We start from the raw sequence: 16,523 nt of genomic DNA, 5'->3' as shown, positions 1-16,523 counted from the left end.
CCACAAAAGGTCCGGTTCCGGGTGCCCCCACACACACACGGCCCAGGGGGCGGGTCAACAGCACCCGTGGAGGAATGGGAGAGGGATCGCTCTCTGCATGTCAAGATCCCACAACCTGGAAGTTTCTACCATAGTTGGGCCCTTTTCGAAGGCATTAGGAGTACTTAGGACAAGTTTTGCCACTAATTATTATTAACAATACTCTTTAAGGGGAATCTGTCACCAGATTTTTGCTACCTTGTCCGAGACAAAGGAGGAGAAAATGCCAAACACTGAAGTAAAGTTATTAAATAGTATAAATGAATGATTAAAAACGTTTAAAAAGAAGAACAAAGAAAAAAAACTGACATGGTGTTGACAAAATGGCAGCGTTGTCCCATGGATGGGTAACCATATTCCTCTAAAATGGGTTTACTTTGAGATAAGTTACACAGTCATAAAATTGTCTTTTTTCAGCAGCTGAGTCATTTGATATTCTTGTAGGCTCATTTCCATATGTACGCCATTTTTCTCTCTGTATACTCATATTAGTAGTAATGTTAATATTAAAGTACAGACATATTTGTGCCACTATTTTTATTTACCAACAGCCATATTACTATACATAATGAGTACGTATTTTGTTTGGGACATTAGCCAAGTCAGCTACTGAGACATAGTACATGACTATTATTCTTGTTTTCCACAGTCCATGTAACTTATTGCAGCCATTTTGTCAACACCGTGTCAGTTTTGTTCTTGTTCTTTTTAATCAATTATACTATTTAATAAAGGATACATTTATACTTTACATTAGTGTCTGGCATTTTCTCCTCTTTTGTTTCATAATTTTGATTTATGCCCAAAGATATAGCACCTGGCTAATGACTTGCCCTGTAGGATTACTGTACCTCACCTGAGAGCAGCATGATATAGGCCACACGCGTCAAACGCTGGCCCGTGGGCCAAATTTGGCCCGCGACACTGGCACCGCCCACCTTGCCCCTCAGTATTGCACCTTCAACTCTATCAGCATCCTGACCGGAGCAGTGGGGGACCGGGGTAGATATATTTTAATTTTATATATGGGGCCATTATACAGTATGGAGCTCTGTGTGAGTCCATTATACTGTATGGAGGACTATATGGAACCAATATTCTGTAAAGAATGATAAGGAGAAACGTCCTCAATTGTAGACATGTTTTTAATAAATATCAAGGTTGGCCCGCGACTTTGTTCAAGTTTTTAATTTTGACCCTCTGTGTATTTGAGTTTGACATCCCTGAGTATTTGAGTTTGACATCCCTGATATAGGCAAATAGACCCTAAATCCAATGATTTATCAATTAGCTTACTGGATGCACAGATTCTGACACAGTTTTTAGATTTAGAAATGCAGCAGAGTTGAGAAAGCCAATTCCACCTACACCACATCTCTGTAATTACATTATCTACTGACAGTGAGCTGCTTATCACAGAGTCAGACAAGCAAGCACATGCCAGCTAGTCACAACAATGAGCATGTCCTAGTGACAATACCTTCATTAAAAGTAAAAAAAAAACAGCACTCAGCTTGATAAGTGACACATTGTTGAATTTGGTATTTTAACCCCTACCTCATTCTGTTCTCACATTACATGGCAGAATTGCCTTTAAAAGTATTTGTTCATTTGTTTTTATCCCAAGTTATGTTTTGGAAATGGCCACAATGTGACTGTGCGCCTACACATTGCACTTTTAGCAACTTGTGTGTGCTACCCATTTCTTCGGTCTTACCTCAGTGTTTTGAACTTAGTACATATAGGGGCGATGCTCCCCCTTTTTGGGCTGTGCATTCCGTCTATATAGTTTTCCACGGGCAGGTGTTGACACAGTCAGGTTTGGGTCCTGCTCTGCCCCCATCTATTTTGAGGCCAGCTGGCACATAGCGTAGTGAAGCGAGTTACGGACCATCCTGATTGGGTACACCTTGCCATGGTGTGATGGCTTATACACTCTTTTGATCAAAATAGTGTCAACTAAGTATCCTGTGCCATTTACTGTACAAATGACTATTTATTTACTTACTTCAGGCTACCTGATCATTTCTTTTTATCTTTAAAGATAGTCTATTGACCTACAGCACAGACCAAAAGTTTGGACAGACCTTCTCATTTAAAGAAATTTCTGTATTTTCATGACTATGAAAATTGTACATTCACACTGAAGGCATAAAAACTATGAATTAACACATGTGGAATTATATACTTAACAAAAAAGTGTGAAACAACAGAAAATATGTCTTATATTCTAGGTTCCTCAAAGTAGCCACCTTTTGCTTTGATGACTGCTTTGCACCCTCTTGGCATTCTCTTGATGAGCTTCAAGAGGTATATATTTAACTTTTTTGTTAAGTATATAATTCCACATGTGTTAATTCATAGTTTTGATGCCTTCAGTGTGAATGTACAATTTTCATAGTCATGAAAATACAGAAAAATCTTTAAATGAGAAGGTGTGTCCAAACTTTTGGTCTGTACTGTATATAAGGGGAAAATAAAGTACCAATTTCTGGTACCTGTCACTTATTTAATGTAGTTTGTTGATGTAGTTTTTATGAAATCAGTGTTTACCTGCTCTAGCACAAGTCGAGCGCTGAGTTCTAGTATTCAAGAGAGGCTGGAACCCCCAACCTCCCACTGCTGATTGACAGCTCCATCCCCTATGCACAGTATAGTGAGACAGGAGTCAATCAGCAGCTGGGATTCTGGTGGAGCTGAATCTCACGAATATTCATGACTAGTGAGCACGTGCACATCACTGAGCAAACTACAATGCTTGGCTCAGCACGAACCTGGTGGAAATTACCATTAATAAAGCTCCAATCCAATATCTGACTAATGCTAGTTTATAATAGAGACATAGATTAGAGAACAAAATACGTTTGGGCAATTATTTGGGAACACATATCACATAGAACAGCCAAGTGTGCAAGCAGTTATTACCTGAGGTGCTACATAATATGGAGTGAACTGTGGCGTCATTAGGTCCCCCTGGTCTATTTTTGCAAAACCAAAATCACACAATTTCACTGGAGCATCCTGAAAACAAACAGTTGTTAAAAAGTATATGAATGTAAAGGGAACCTGTGTAACAAGCACTGGCTAACTTGTAACGTTTATAAAGTAGGGCTGATTAACAGCAGCATAATGGAGTCATGGAAGCACCTTTTCGTTTTATTTATCCTTTTTGTGGTTATTGAAAAGTGAAGAAAGCTCCACAAACATTTTCAAAAATATATTGTTTTGCATTGCACTTAACATTCTAAAATAAGAAAGTTGTATCACTTGTTTACACCTGATTATTATTGGTTCTAGCAAATGAAAACTTAATTTTAAAACACACAACTTCTTTATTTGTTCATAGGGTTGCAGACCTATAACCTAACAAATGGAGCTTACACAAACACAGCCGTTACTGAAACTACCAGGATCCAGCGCTGTCTCACCGTCACTCATCCGGCCTTTGTTGATCGGCTACAAAGGTGAAGTCATGTTTTGTTTTTTAATTATAATATAAACTAGATGGAGGCCCCCCCGCCCCTCCCCATGTGCTCACCCGCCCATCCACTCTCTCTTTCCCCCATGTGCTGACTTCTCCCGCCTGTGCTCTCTTTTTTGACCTGTCTACCCCATGTGCTATCCTCCTTGCCTGCTGTCTCTCTCCTTCCTGTGCTGTCCCGTTTGAGCTGTCTCCCCCCCTGTGCTCTCTCTCTCCCCCATCTGCTGTCTTCTCCTCTCATGTGGATCTCCTCTTTGACCTGTGTACCCCATGTGCTCTCCCCATTGTCTGCTCGCTCTCTCCACCCCTGTGCTGTCTTCTTTCCTCATGTGTTCTCCAGTTTGAGAACACCGCCGGGATCAGCCGAATGATTCACTGCGTCCGCGCGGAATTCACGCAGGCACAGTAAATCAGATCACCGCCATCTTTGTGCAGGCAGATAGCGACGTCACATTAGAACTGCGCATGCGCTCCTCCTGTGCAAAGATGGCGGCGGCCAGTGAATCATTCGGCTGATCCCGACGGCGGCGTGTTCGCAACGGTGTTCCGTTGGTGGTACCGCGCAAGAGGCTGGTAGCACCAGTGGTTTTCATATTGAGACACCCATAACTTGGGTGTCCCAATATGGTGGTCGACAAACTTCCACCGCTTGGAGTTCTGGGATCTGGACAAATCTGGATGGAACAGGATGTGAAGATATTTACAAGGTAATTATATTATAGATGTAATAAGGAAAAAAAGTGAAACATAGATATGAACAACCTATAAAAGGCTCATTTGTCATTTTAGCAATATGTTAAAAGGAACTCACAGCAAGATAAAGACAAATGGAATAAATATGCATGCCGAAGACATGTAGGCCAGCGTTTGCAGGCGGATATCAAAGTAATCCAGGAATAAAGGAGGATTCACAGCTACCACAAGTGTGGCAATGCCAGACCAAACACTTCTAAACACCCACGCAAACAGACCACCCATGTATACACACTAACACCCACTCACTCCTCTGCTTCCTACCCCTAGAGAAGCAGTACAATAAAATGCCAGCTGTAGTAATCCCCATTAGCTAATAATTAGGGGGATGCCTCAACAGCAGTTGTAACCTCAGACTTAAGCCAGAGTTAACGGACCCTCTCACATTTGTTTGGACATTGTACATGTATACTGATGAGCAAAAGGGTAACAATGTTTTGAACTTTTGACTTTCAGGCTTCATATCTCACCATCCTCTACTGCTTTGAACAGGAGACTACCATCATTGTATAGACCTTCATGTTGGCTATCTCATACATAAATGTGACTATTTAGCATATTATTATTATTATTATTATTTATTATTATAGCGCCATTTATTCCATGGCGCTTTACATGTGATAGGGATATACATAACAAAAGCATTTACATAATCTTAACAAAACGAGTCAGCGACTGGTACAGGAGGAGCGAGGACCCTGCCCGCGAGGGCTCACAGTCTACGAGGGATGGGTGAGGATACAGTAGGTGAGGGTAGAGCTGGTCGTGCAGTGGTGTTTACTGCAGGTTGTAGGCTTGTCGGAAGAGGTGGGTCTTCAGGTTCCTTTTGAAGGTTTCCACGGTCGGCGAGAGTCTGATATGTTGGGGTAGAGAGTTCCAGAGTAGGGGGGGAAGCACGGGAGAAATCTTGTATACGAGTGTGGGAGGAGGAGATAAGAGGGGAGTAGAGCAGGAGATCTTGTGAGGATCGGAGGTTGCGTGCAGGTAAGTACCGGGAGACTAGGTCACAGATGTATGGGGGAGACAGGTTGTGGATGGCTTTGTATGCCATGGTTAGAGTTTTGAACTGAATTCTCTGGGCAATAGGGAGCCAGTGAAGGGATTGACAGAGAGGAGAGGCCGGGGAATAGCGGGGGGACAGGTGGATTAGTCGAGCAGCAGAGTTTAGGATAGATTGGAGAGGTGCAAGAGTGTTGGAAGGGATGCCACGGAGCAGGAGGTTGCAGTAGTCGAGGCGGGATATGATGAGGGCATGCACTAGTGTTTTTGCAGAGTCTTTGCTGAGGAATGCACGGATCCGGGAGATGTTTTTGAGTTGGAGTCGGCAGGAGGTGGAAAGGGCTTGAATATGTGGCTTGAAGGAGAGATCAGAGTCCAGGGTTACCCATCCATATGATTAGTCACTGCATTGTTACCGTTTTGCTCTTGGTTGTGGAAAAATCTTTTTTTCCTGTATACTACAAAATACAACCTGTTTTCACATTCACTAATAGCTCAATGTGTTATTAAGTTAAGTTGATTCCCAAGCAAAAAGGTCCATGGTTGGAATCGAGGACCAACAATGAAGAAGATTTCCCAAGTAAAGAGATACAGCATCATCCAGCTCATTGATAGCAGTCTCTCAGCCAAGAAAATTGCCAAGTGTGAGTGCCATGACAGTTGGACGTTCAACCAACTGGGTAGAGTTGAAGTGAAATTAAATACATCCATCCATTCAAAAGCCAAGAGGTGGACGTTCAGGCAAAATACCAGAGTCAACCAGTCGGCTCATCTCCAGGTCTATCAGTTCTGGCACGACAGACACGGCAGTGGAGGTGGCTTGTATGCTTAGTGAGATCACAGACATCCATTCAACACACAAGCCTGGAATGGTGGCCCGAAAAAAGGTGACGAAGCCTTAACTTCACATTTCGTACTTTTTTGCGAACTCGAGCCGATGCTTCTTATGACGATATTGGACAGTAAAAGATTGGAAATGGGTGATTTGGAGTGATGAGTCGAAAGTCAAAAGTCAATAGACTAGGCTCTGATGGGTGCAAATGGGTCTGGAAGAAATAACGGAAAAAGGTGCTAACAGATCGAGAAATTGAAGGAACTGTCAAATTCGGTGGAGAAAGCTAGATGATATGGCATTGTTTCACAGGCAAAGGCGTTGGATAATTGACTAGGATCAATGGTGGTCTCAATGCTGAGCTATACGAGAGTATCCTACAAGACGAGTTACTTCGTACACTCAAGTATTATGGGTATAAAAAGGACAACACAGTGTTCGAGCAGGACAACAACCCGAAGCATACGTCACGATGGTCATTGAACCATTTCTTTGGAAATGAAGTAGAGGTGCTGGATTGGCCCCCACACCTCAAACCAATCGAACACTTGTGAGTAGAGTTGAAGAAAAAGCTGTATACATACCCAAGTGAGTCGAGCAGTATGCACCAACTTTGGGAACTTGTAGAAGAGACCGGGGATCAGATTTCAGTTGAGACATGCTTGAATCTGATCAAAAGGATTTTAGGAACAAAAACAGTAACAATGCAGTAACATGACAAGAATTTGCATAACTAATCATATGCTAAATACTTGCAAGTCAAATTTATGTATGAGATAATCATCTTGGCTGTCTATAAAATGATGGTAGTCTCCTGTTCAAAGTTGTAGTGGATGGTGAGGTATGGAGCCTGAAAATCAAAAGTTCAAAACATTGTTACCCTTTTGCTCGTCAGTGTAAAGTACTTTGTAGAAGAGAATATATTTGTTAACTAGATTAAGCCAATAAGACAACGGAGGAATATCTGTTGACTTCCATATGATTATAACCACTTTCCTGGCACTGAAAAGAAGAATGAATAAGAGTAGTTTGTAGGAATTCTGGATCAAATCATCCAAGAGCTCAAGGAGACATCTGTGGGGAGCCAACACATGGGAACAGAAAATGGATATACAAGAGGATCATCTTCAATCAGAATTGGGAGAGCTTGGGACAGGGCCAGGTGGCATGTTATAAAAGGTGCCATAAGCCACATTTAAAGCAAAGATCTGAATCAGACATGCCCATTTTCTGCAGTCTAGTGGGGTGTAGTAAACTCTATGTAGGAATCAATCTATACTGTATCAGAATATGTTTTGAACTCACCATCGAAGGCAGAAAGGATTCCCCAACTTCTCCCCAATCATCATCCTTAAGCTCCTTTATATGACCCTTCCTCTTAACCAAGGCACATGCAAAGAGTTTAAGGAACGATATAGATAACATATAATATATACACGACAAAGGTTTAGCCAGGTCTGTCGACCTCAAAAACAACTCCAGCTTAGTGTAACCTAATTGTATTTAGTGGAAGCCAAACTGTGCAGAGTCAAAGGTTGGGAAGGTGGACAAGTCAGTAGTTAGCCCAGATACCGCAGGCTAACGCTTGCTCAGATTATACCCAATGGGTGATGTAGCTGATGTGGCACAACAGTCATCTACCACAAGGTAGTATGAGGAGAGAGAAGAGGGCTTTCGGGAGTAAAGCATGGGGGTTTTAGCCACCACCCATGCCTGAGCCACCACTTTATGGGACCAAAGTTTAGGGTGACACAGGTTATGAGAGTGTATCTAATTTCTTTTACATATATAAGAGCCAAGGAGGTCTCTGTATAAAGATGTGGCTGTCACTCATATCCAAGTCTAGCCACCAGTTTGCATACACCAATAGTGCTGCTAGATAATTATGCATTTCTGGAGCCGCTAATCCTCCGGACTCCTTCGGGACCTGTAAGGAGGCCAGTTTGAATCTAAGGGATCTGTCCTGCCAGTAGAATGAACATACAATTTTATCAAGACCATGGAAGTACTTCAAGGAGAGAAAAATGGGACAAACATGAAATAAATATAGGAAATTGAGAAGATATATCACTGTAAAAATATTAAATTCTACCTAACAGGAATAAATGGAAACAAGAACATACCTTTAATTTATTTGCAGCAGTCTGTACCAAAGGGTCTACGTTTAATTGCTTGTACTGCTCTAGAATATGGGAGATCTGTATCCCAGGATATTTAAACTAAAAGACACAGACCAGCTACCCAGGAGATTGTCCATCAGGGTGGGTGGGGTTCTGACCAGCATTGGAAAGGGGGCCGATTTTGCCCATTTAACTCTCAAGTCAGAGAATGTTCCAAATTTCTTCACGAGATCTAACAAAGTAGTCAGGGAAGGACCAGAATCAATTAGATATACTGGTGTGTCATCTGCGTATAAAGATGCCGTATCAACTATGTCACCCCTCTGGACACCTACAATACACGAAGACTGATGTATATAAACCTCAACAGCCAGACCAAACAAAGGAGGAGACTAGACAACCCTGTCTGGTACCTCTTTCTAGGAGAAATGTGGAAGATAAATTCAAGTCAGCATGGACTCGAGCTAGCAGGGAATCATACAATAGCTGAATCCAAGATAAAAACTTGTGCCTGCTATCTACTCTCCTAAGGAGTCCCCAAAGGTAAGGCCACTCAACAGAATCAAAGGCCCTACAAGTATCTAGGGACAGAGATTTTTGCTAAAAATTAGCTGCAGCAATATTTATGAAAAGGCGGCATAAATTGAATCAGATATAAGAGCACTTCCCTTAGTCTTGTGGACAGTATTTTGGCAAAAAAATTTATATCAGCGTAACAAAGAAAACAACAAAAGTTAGGGGAACGAGGGCCCTTCCCCGGCTTTAGAATAACCACCAGCAGAGCCTCCCTCATTGAGGCTGGAAGATTACTCAAATGCTGCATAGTGACACAGGATTTAAAGAGGTTGTCCACTACTTTAGCATTGGTGACCTATGCTTTGGATAAGTCATCAATGTCTGATTCGTGGGGATGCCGGGTGTCGGACCCCGACCTATCAGCTGTTATCGGTGCCGGCGGCGTCAGGAAGTACTCACTTGCAGAGCTGGCCGTCTTCTGATAGTGGCCGGGCTTGGTACTACACATCTGCCTCCTATTCAAATCAATAGGAGGCAGATGTGAAGTACCCTGCAGCGGCCACTATCAGAAGACGGCCAGCTCCGCAAGTGAGTACTTCCGGCCGGCACCATCGATAACAGCTGATCGGCGTCAGACCCTGACCCTATGGATACGTCATCAATACTAATGTAGTGGACAAACTCTTTGAGTAATGGGAAAATGCCTGAAGGAAGAGACCCAATAGCCTCCATTATCTGATTTTCAGTAATGGAGGAATCAAGCATTGAAAACGGTGATATCATGTCACTGGGCTCAGCAGCTTGTGCAGTGTACATCAATAGAGGGGCAGCACTGGACCCCGAGTATGCGAGCATCAATTTGTATTGGAAAGAGTTTGGTGTAATTTTGCCACTTACATATTCTTTGTTTCAGCTTTGAGTTAGCCTTTGAGAAGGGAAGCAGCAGGGACTGCCAGGTACCAGAGCATTCCTAAATAGTTACCTTTGCACAGGCTCACTACACAAACACTTGTTTTCATGCTACAAAAAGACCTATGTCAATCTTAGCTTTCTGACCAAAGATACCGGGATAAGCAGGATGTAAAATTTTGGATTAGACAAAGAACAGTTGAGTCCAAATGAAACTGTAGAATATGGAGCAGGAAGTCTGCGCTCATCCATCTGGGCACCGGGGTATTTTGGGGGCTCCCCCAGATGTGGAGGCAGGTTTATTAATGGATATCTTTTGATATCGTGTCTCATTAGCTGCTGATATCTTTTATGTTGTCCATCTTTTCCCATCTAGTAAGTTTTTTTTTCTCTATATTCTCGTGCATGTATTTTTCATTTTTGTAAACGATATTATTTAATTTAGCCAATGTGTGTGAATCTCTTTAGTCTGGTGTATTTCAAAACATTATAAAAAACAGTTTATTGTCTTATAGGTCTGCAACTCTATGAAAAAATACAATTATAATATTGACAACCCCAAACCGAGCACTGTCTGCCTGAATGCCGCAGGCAAGTGTGCGCATGCGCACTGTCTGTATCCGGCATCGTGCGCATACAGTGGCCGAGCACATTCTCCTACCCATCTTATTTTTGGTGATGCCGCTGTGAAGCCGGTCACTACACTTCCAGGTGCATTAACGTAGCGAGCGGCATCGGCAGAAGGAAGACAAGGAGGAGAACGCACCCGGCCACTACGCGCATGAAGCTGGGCACAGGCAGCATCTGGGAAGTGAGCACTGTTAATCGGAAGCGGGGGGAGAGCTACCAATGTGCCACGCCAAGGGTGCACCAAAGCCCTCTCATTTGCCCCATCATCTCAGTAACAGATGCAGTGCTAGTATGGTTTTTATGGGGGTAAGTCCAGTACAAAACTGTATAGCCCATTTAACCTTTACTTTGGGGATGACGGACTCCCTTTATTATAAACTGAATCTTTTAATATGTCGACTTATAATGTAAAATATGTACAGTATGTAACTAAAGCAAATATTTAGCTAAACATTACTGGTCTGTATTACATATGACACTGCTGGCCAGTGTCCGTATAAAACACATCCATATTTGTTATTCATTTAGTTTTATGCCCAGTTTAAATGGAAATTACGTTAGGTTACAAAGTTGTATTTAAAAGGAAATGTATAATTAGAAAATGACCAATCAGGTTTTTGTGGTTTTGGCAACTTTCTCTTAGTTTTCTTCCCATATCATAATCTGCATTAAAAAAATAAAAAAATAAAATAAAAATATATATATAATTTCTATATATTAGAAAGTTTTCACACTCAGGAAGTGTTTTCAGCAGCCTCATTGTCATCGCCGGCAGGATTACAATTTACAGGTAACCCTTCTATATACAGCTGGCATCACAGGATCCACCAATCACAATAGATGATGTCACAAATAACCTCCTACCCCACCCTTCACTTTGTACAAAAACTTATTAGGTACTTCAATATAAAAAACTAGGGTCTCACCCAGTCTAATGTACATGTGGATTTCCTGAATAAAAAAATGGAAGAAGTGTAGAATAACTCCATATAACCAGGGCTGTGGAGTCGGAGTCTGTGTCCATTTTGGTGGAGTCGGTATAAACTGGACCGACTCCTAAAAATATATAATAAATTGGGTTCAGTAATTCAGTGCAGTTTGTGGGGAAAATGTTTTCATAAGAATTTGGGAAAGTTATGAAATGTCCTATAAATGTTCTGTCCTATTCCTGATCTAAGGGACTAGACTTTTAGCTGAGATGAATCTGTGCTACAGTAAATTTATCACTTAAACATCGGAGTCGGTGTCACGGAAATTGAGGAGTCGGAGGTTTTGCTTACTGACTCCACAGCCCTGCATATAACTCCAATTAAAAATTGCAAGCTTTTAATTTTTTTTAAATACAGAATGTGATGTGGAAAAAACAAACAAAATTAACAGGAATCTGTCATAATGTTTTGGCTACTTAATCCTAGAGCAGCATAATGTAGGGACAGAAAGCCGGATTCCAGGGATTTTTCACTTATTAGGCTGTGTGGTGTAGTTTCAATACAATCAGTGTTTTATCACCAGGATATTATGACTTTCAGACGATTAAGTTGCTTGCAAGCCAGTCCAGCTAATCTGTGTAACCCCGCCCCCACCACTGATTGGCAGTTTGCTGACAATGCACAGTGTACTCAGGAAGCTGCCAATCAGTGGTGTGGGCGGGGTTACAAGCTTTGTGACCACTGCTACATCTACAGCAGAGAAAACAGGGATTCTATAGAAACTGAATCAAGCAATCCTGTAAGTGATACAGCGTTGAAATCAGGCTCTCAGCCCCCAAAATTATCTGCTCTCAGATTACATAGAAAACCTGCTGACAGATTCCCTTTAAAATAGTTGTCTGAAAATGAAGTCCAATCTTCAGGCGCCATGTAAAAGAGTGGGGGGAACTGAGCAGATTCTCTGCTTTTTCAGTTCAATGTGTGGTCCTGACAGTGACTGAAACCTCCTTTGTAATAGTGTGTGTACAGAGATGTCAGTCACTGATAGGACCACCTACTAGGTCAAAAATCACAGACCGAGCTGAGCTTTAAATGATTGAAACACGAGTTACTGAATCATTTCTCACAAAATTATACAATCAATCCACTCCGCTCCCCTGCTCTATAACATGTTACCTGCAGGTTAGATTGCAATTTCATGGTGACAGGTTCCCTTTAAAATAAAAACAGGTCATTTTCTTTTGACAAATTCCCTTTAAAATGGCAACAAACTTAAAAAAAAACAAATGTAGCAAGATTATAAAAGTCTGTCTTCACTACAAAAGTTTTAAAAACAGACAATAAAAAGGGCTTTGAAAAATTAGATTTTAGGGGATATAGGATCAGGAATGTTGGATTTCATTACACCTGATCCTTTATTCCCACACAAAATAATCCCCTGCAACAGGGGTAGCAGCTTGTGAGCTTATTCCTCTGATCCAATCAGGAAGAATAGCTGTCGCCTGAATGACCATTTAGCTGACCGCTTTTAAAAGTGTTCGGGTACCTTAAAAATGCATTAACTAGGATTGTAAATAAGTTAGTTGTTAAGTTTTAGTCTGCAAACTTCATTCCTCGATTCCTTGACAATGAGTTCATAACCTGCTCCTAGTTTCAGATTTTTCTCTTCTGGGTGTCTCACTCTCTGTAATACATGTTGGATGTGAGCTCTCCGGTATTAGCACAGCTTCATTCCTTAAAGGGGTTGTCCGCTCCAAATCGATGGGTCTGCAGTCACTGTGTGCGACAACAGACTTATGAATCTTCTCAGGACACGCACTGTGAGCAGCGGGGATTCGCCGGTTTCAGACCCGAGGTCGGAGGGTATGTATGGGTTATACATACCCCTGGCCAGTGGGCGCAGCCTCGCTCCATACAACTGTATTGAGCGAGGCTGCGCCCAGTCTAGTGCCACAGCTGTCCAGTGGGTGTGGCCGGCTAGAGGGCACGGTCTCACTCCATATAAGTGTATAAAAGCGAGGCCGCGTCCACTGGCATGTATAACTCATACATACCCTCCAGTCCCGGGTCTGAAACCGGCGAATCCCCACAGTGCACAGTGAATGTGCTTGGGGGATTCATAAGTCTGCAGTCACACAGAGTGCTCATAAAGGATCATGTGTTTCCCCCTCTACCTACAGCCCAAATGAGCTGCCATCCCTGATAATGTGACTTTCCTCCTTCTCTCCCTCTAAAGTAGCAAAATGGTAGGAAATTTTAAATGAAGACTATTTAGGAAGTTGCTTAATTTTATATTTAGGAAGCGGAGGAGTAGTTAAAAAAAAAAACAGAAAACAAAACACACATGAGTGCAAAAGGTGTACATATAGACCTTGTCATTTCTTTATTGCAAAAAGGTGTTTTTTTAATTGCCCATTAAGACTAAGTTAAAAGAAAGGTAGCCTAAGATCCTTATGCACTGGTGAAACAAATAAGCCCTTTTTTATACTCTAAACCAAATTATTCCTAACATGCTCACTTATTCAACCTTTTTTGTCTCTTTTCAAACTCAGTACACACTTCACAGAAACAAAGGATGAGAAAATCCTTACCAAAGAGTTATCCTTAAAGAGCAGGTTCTCTGGTTTCAGATCTCTGTGTGCAATATTTAGCGAGTGACAATGCTGTAGGGCCAAAGCAATCTGTAAAAAGAAGACACAAGTCAGCACATTTGTCTGTGCCATATAGATGAAAACTGCTTTATTGCGAGATGAGCTGCAGAACGGTATAACAGTGCAGATCCAGCCAGCAACAAAGTAGTCAGACTCATGGACCTCTCTGCTCTTACCACATACTAGAGATGTAAACGCCCTAGATATACTCAACCTTTCAGCTCCATAATGATTAGAAACACCAGGGTAAGAGACAGCAGTGTAGGAATCTCATCGCTACAGTGGACAAGAAGCTAACGCCATACAGTAAGGCTTCATAGAGAAGTGGAAATTCAATCATATGAAAGCGTATGTGCTATAATCTTGTACATCTGCACTCAGAGAAGTGGGATAGCCTGAACTTTTCATTCAATGGAATTACAAATCTCGGATATTAACCTCTAAAAATTTATAAATACGCAAATTAGCAACCAGGAATCAAGAGAACCATTTATTGTGTTGATCATATGATTTGGACCATGATAGCCTTGCAGTCCACTGCAGTCTTTGGAAGCAGAGTACAAGCTTATGATAACCCCAGAAGGAAAAAAAATAAAGAAAAAAAGGAATTTCGAAGTGTGGCTGAAATAAAACAGTTACGCCATTGGCAGCGTGCATCACATAATCTGATTATAACAAAGCAGGCAATAAGGTCAAGTGAGAACCTATGTCGCTTTAATATGCCTTTAGCACGCAAGTTGTTCATTGCACGACTGCTGGTGGAAGCTTCTGGAACTTGCCTGCTTTGTTACTTGGCTGGCTTGCTTCTCAGTGAAGTGCCGGTGCTGGCTGATTCTGTGAAACAGCTCGCCCCCCTCCATCATCTCCATAACAATTAGGAGCCGTGCCCTGTTCAAAAGTGTTAATTTAAAGAGCGGGTCAAATATCAGTGAGTATGCAATTAATGCTGATGCTGGTCAACGGAAGGCGCAACCTTTGCCTTTCTCCCCTTCCTTCGTTGTCCGATAAGATTTTGGTTTGGTGTGGGTGAAGGTCGCGCCCCAGATTGACAGCACTGGCACTTCTCTTCCAGCAGGGACAAACTCAACCTTCCTGCCATTACCCCCATCATTCTGTGCAGTCCCCAATGTTGTTGTATCAGAGGAACACTAATGCTACCATTTACACAGTAGGAGCATCTTTTTTTGTGCTTTTTTTTCTCCCCCACATGCCTGCTTTAACCCACCTCTATTAATATTTCTTTAGTCTAAACATGTGTAACGCTTGGAACTACCATCTGATTGCAGAATCGGGGAGAACATTTTATATTGTGGATATGGAAAATGTCTGACCTGTCACTTGGCTTTCTTAGTAATGATCTCACTCATGATTAATATGCATTGAAAATTGCATGACGTTATACAGGGAATGTTTCCACGCTTTCTCAATTTAATTCTGATTAGTGAATTTCCTAAATACTCATGCCTTTGCATCTAGCTGTCATTGCTGGATAATTTGAGATGGTTTACGGGAACTAAATAGTCTGCACATGTCAAGACCCTTGGAGTAATGATTGAACACATTATGGAATACCACTGCAACTTTAACCCTGACACTTCAAAGCTCATCAGAAGTGTGCCACATAACCAGCTGCTTTCAGACCGACTCTAAAAACAGGGGGGCACTAAATATAGCCAACATCTAGTGACTAGCAAAGTGCTAACCTGGGCATTTCATGGAGATTAATACAACAATTGATCATTTTCTAATACAAAGTGCCTAGTGTAAGACGGGTGGGAGAGCCGACACGTTCTCCGGCACCATAAGCTAACTGATGAAGGACTATTGAAAAGTTCAGTGCACCGAAAGCATAAATTTTACTGTAACTTTTGGACATTTTAATATGCCCTTGAGTAAAGAATAGCAGTTGTAAGAGTACCTAGAAAAAGCAGCACATAAGGTATTAAGAACCAACACAAAAGATAAGAAACCCTTCAGAACTAGGTCATCCTATAATTGGAGGTCTTACATTTGTTACAGGGCAAACTATTGGAGGTCACATTTCTGCAAAAGAGTAAAGTACATGTAATCATGAGCAGAATACAAAGATGTTACTGAGGCCATCAGGATCTACTCAACCACACAGAACTGCCTGCTCTTACCTGGGGCTCGATTCGTGGGGGAACTGCACACTGTTTGCGTAAACGTCAATTATTTGTACAATGTTTGGATGTGATGCGCACAACATGTGGAGTCGTACCTTAAAAAGAAGAGGATCGGCATTAGTAAATGTAGAAGCGGATCATAATAGTTCAAAAGACAAAAGAATGAAAAAAAAAAACAAAAAAAAAAACCTGGACTTCAACCTCCAGCAGGTAACAAGAATCATGCAAAAAAAATAATGGCACCAACCTGCTAAAACATGTCTAATGGGATTTGATGCAGACAGACACAGTGGTAATAATAAGAACAATGACATTACAAAACTACGTTACCAATTTTTAATTCCTTCACCATTACAGTTTACAACATTAAAGGAAAGATCTAGATGATGGCGGTCAGATTAACTACCGTAGCTTACTCTCACAAGCATGGCCACTGACACTGACAAAGCATGTACATGCAACTATGCATTCACACCGTGCTTGCAGTGTATGCATTTCATACGCATCAGGATAGCTTGTA

The 16,523-nt window shown here is 41.7% G+C and overlaps 1 protein-coding gene across 1 annotated transcript in view; it reads right to left on the bottom strand.

Annotated features, from left to right (window-relative positions):
- Nucleotides 1–16,523, bottom strand: part of MAPKAPK5 (MAPK activated protein kinase 5) — a 73,686-nt gene that overhangs the window by 32,670 nt on the left and 24,493 nt on the right. Inside the window, exons 4-7 of the mRNA XM_073676347.1 lie at nucleotides 16,001–16,098; nucleotides 14,639–14,747; nucleotides 13,800–13,889; nucleotides 2,965–3,060 (exon numbers count right to left, since the gene is read on the bottom strand). Of these exons, the coding sequence (XP_073532448.1) occupies nucleotides 2,965–3,060; nucleotides 13,800–13,889; nucleotides 14,639–14,747; nucleotides 16,001–16,098 (393 nt within the window). The remainder of the gene's footprint in view (nucleotides 1–2,964; nucleotides 3,061–13,799; nucleotides 13,890–14,638; nucleotides 14,748–16,000; nucleotides 16,099–16,523) is intronic.

Source organism: Phyllobates terribilis, unplaced genomic scaffold (genome assembly GCF_046119375.1).
Source record: "Phyllobates terribilis strain yellow unplaced genomic scaffold, ASM4611937v1 Scaffold_1__5_contigs__length_1240528914, whole genome shotgun sequence".
Taxonomy (NCBI): domain Eukaryota; kingdom Metazoa; phylum Chordata; class Amphibia; order Anura; family Dendrobatidae; genus Phyllobates; species Phyllobates terribilis.
This window is presented reverse-complemented; position numbering and strand designations above follow the sequence as displayed.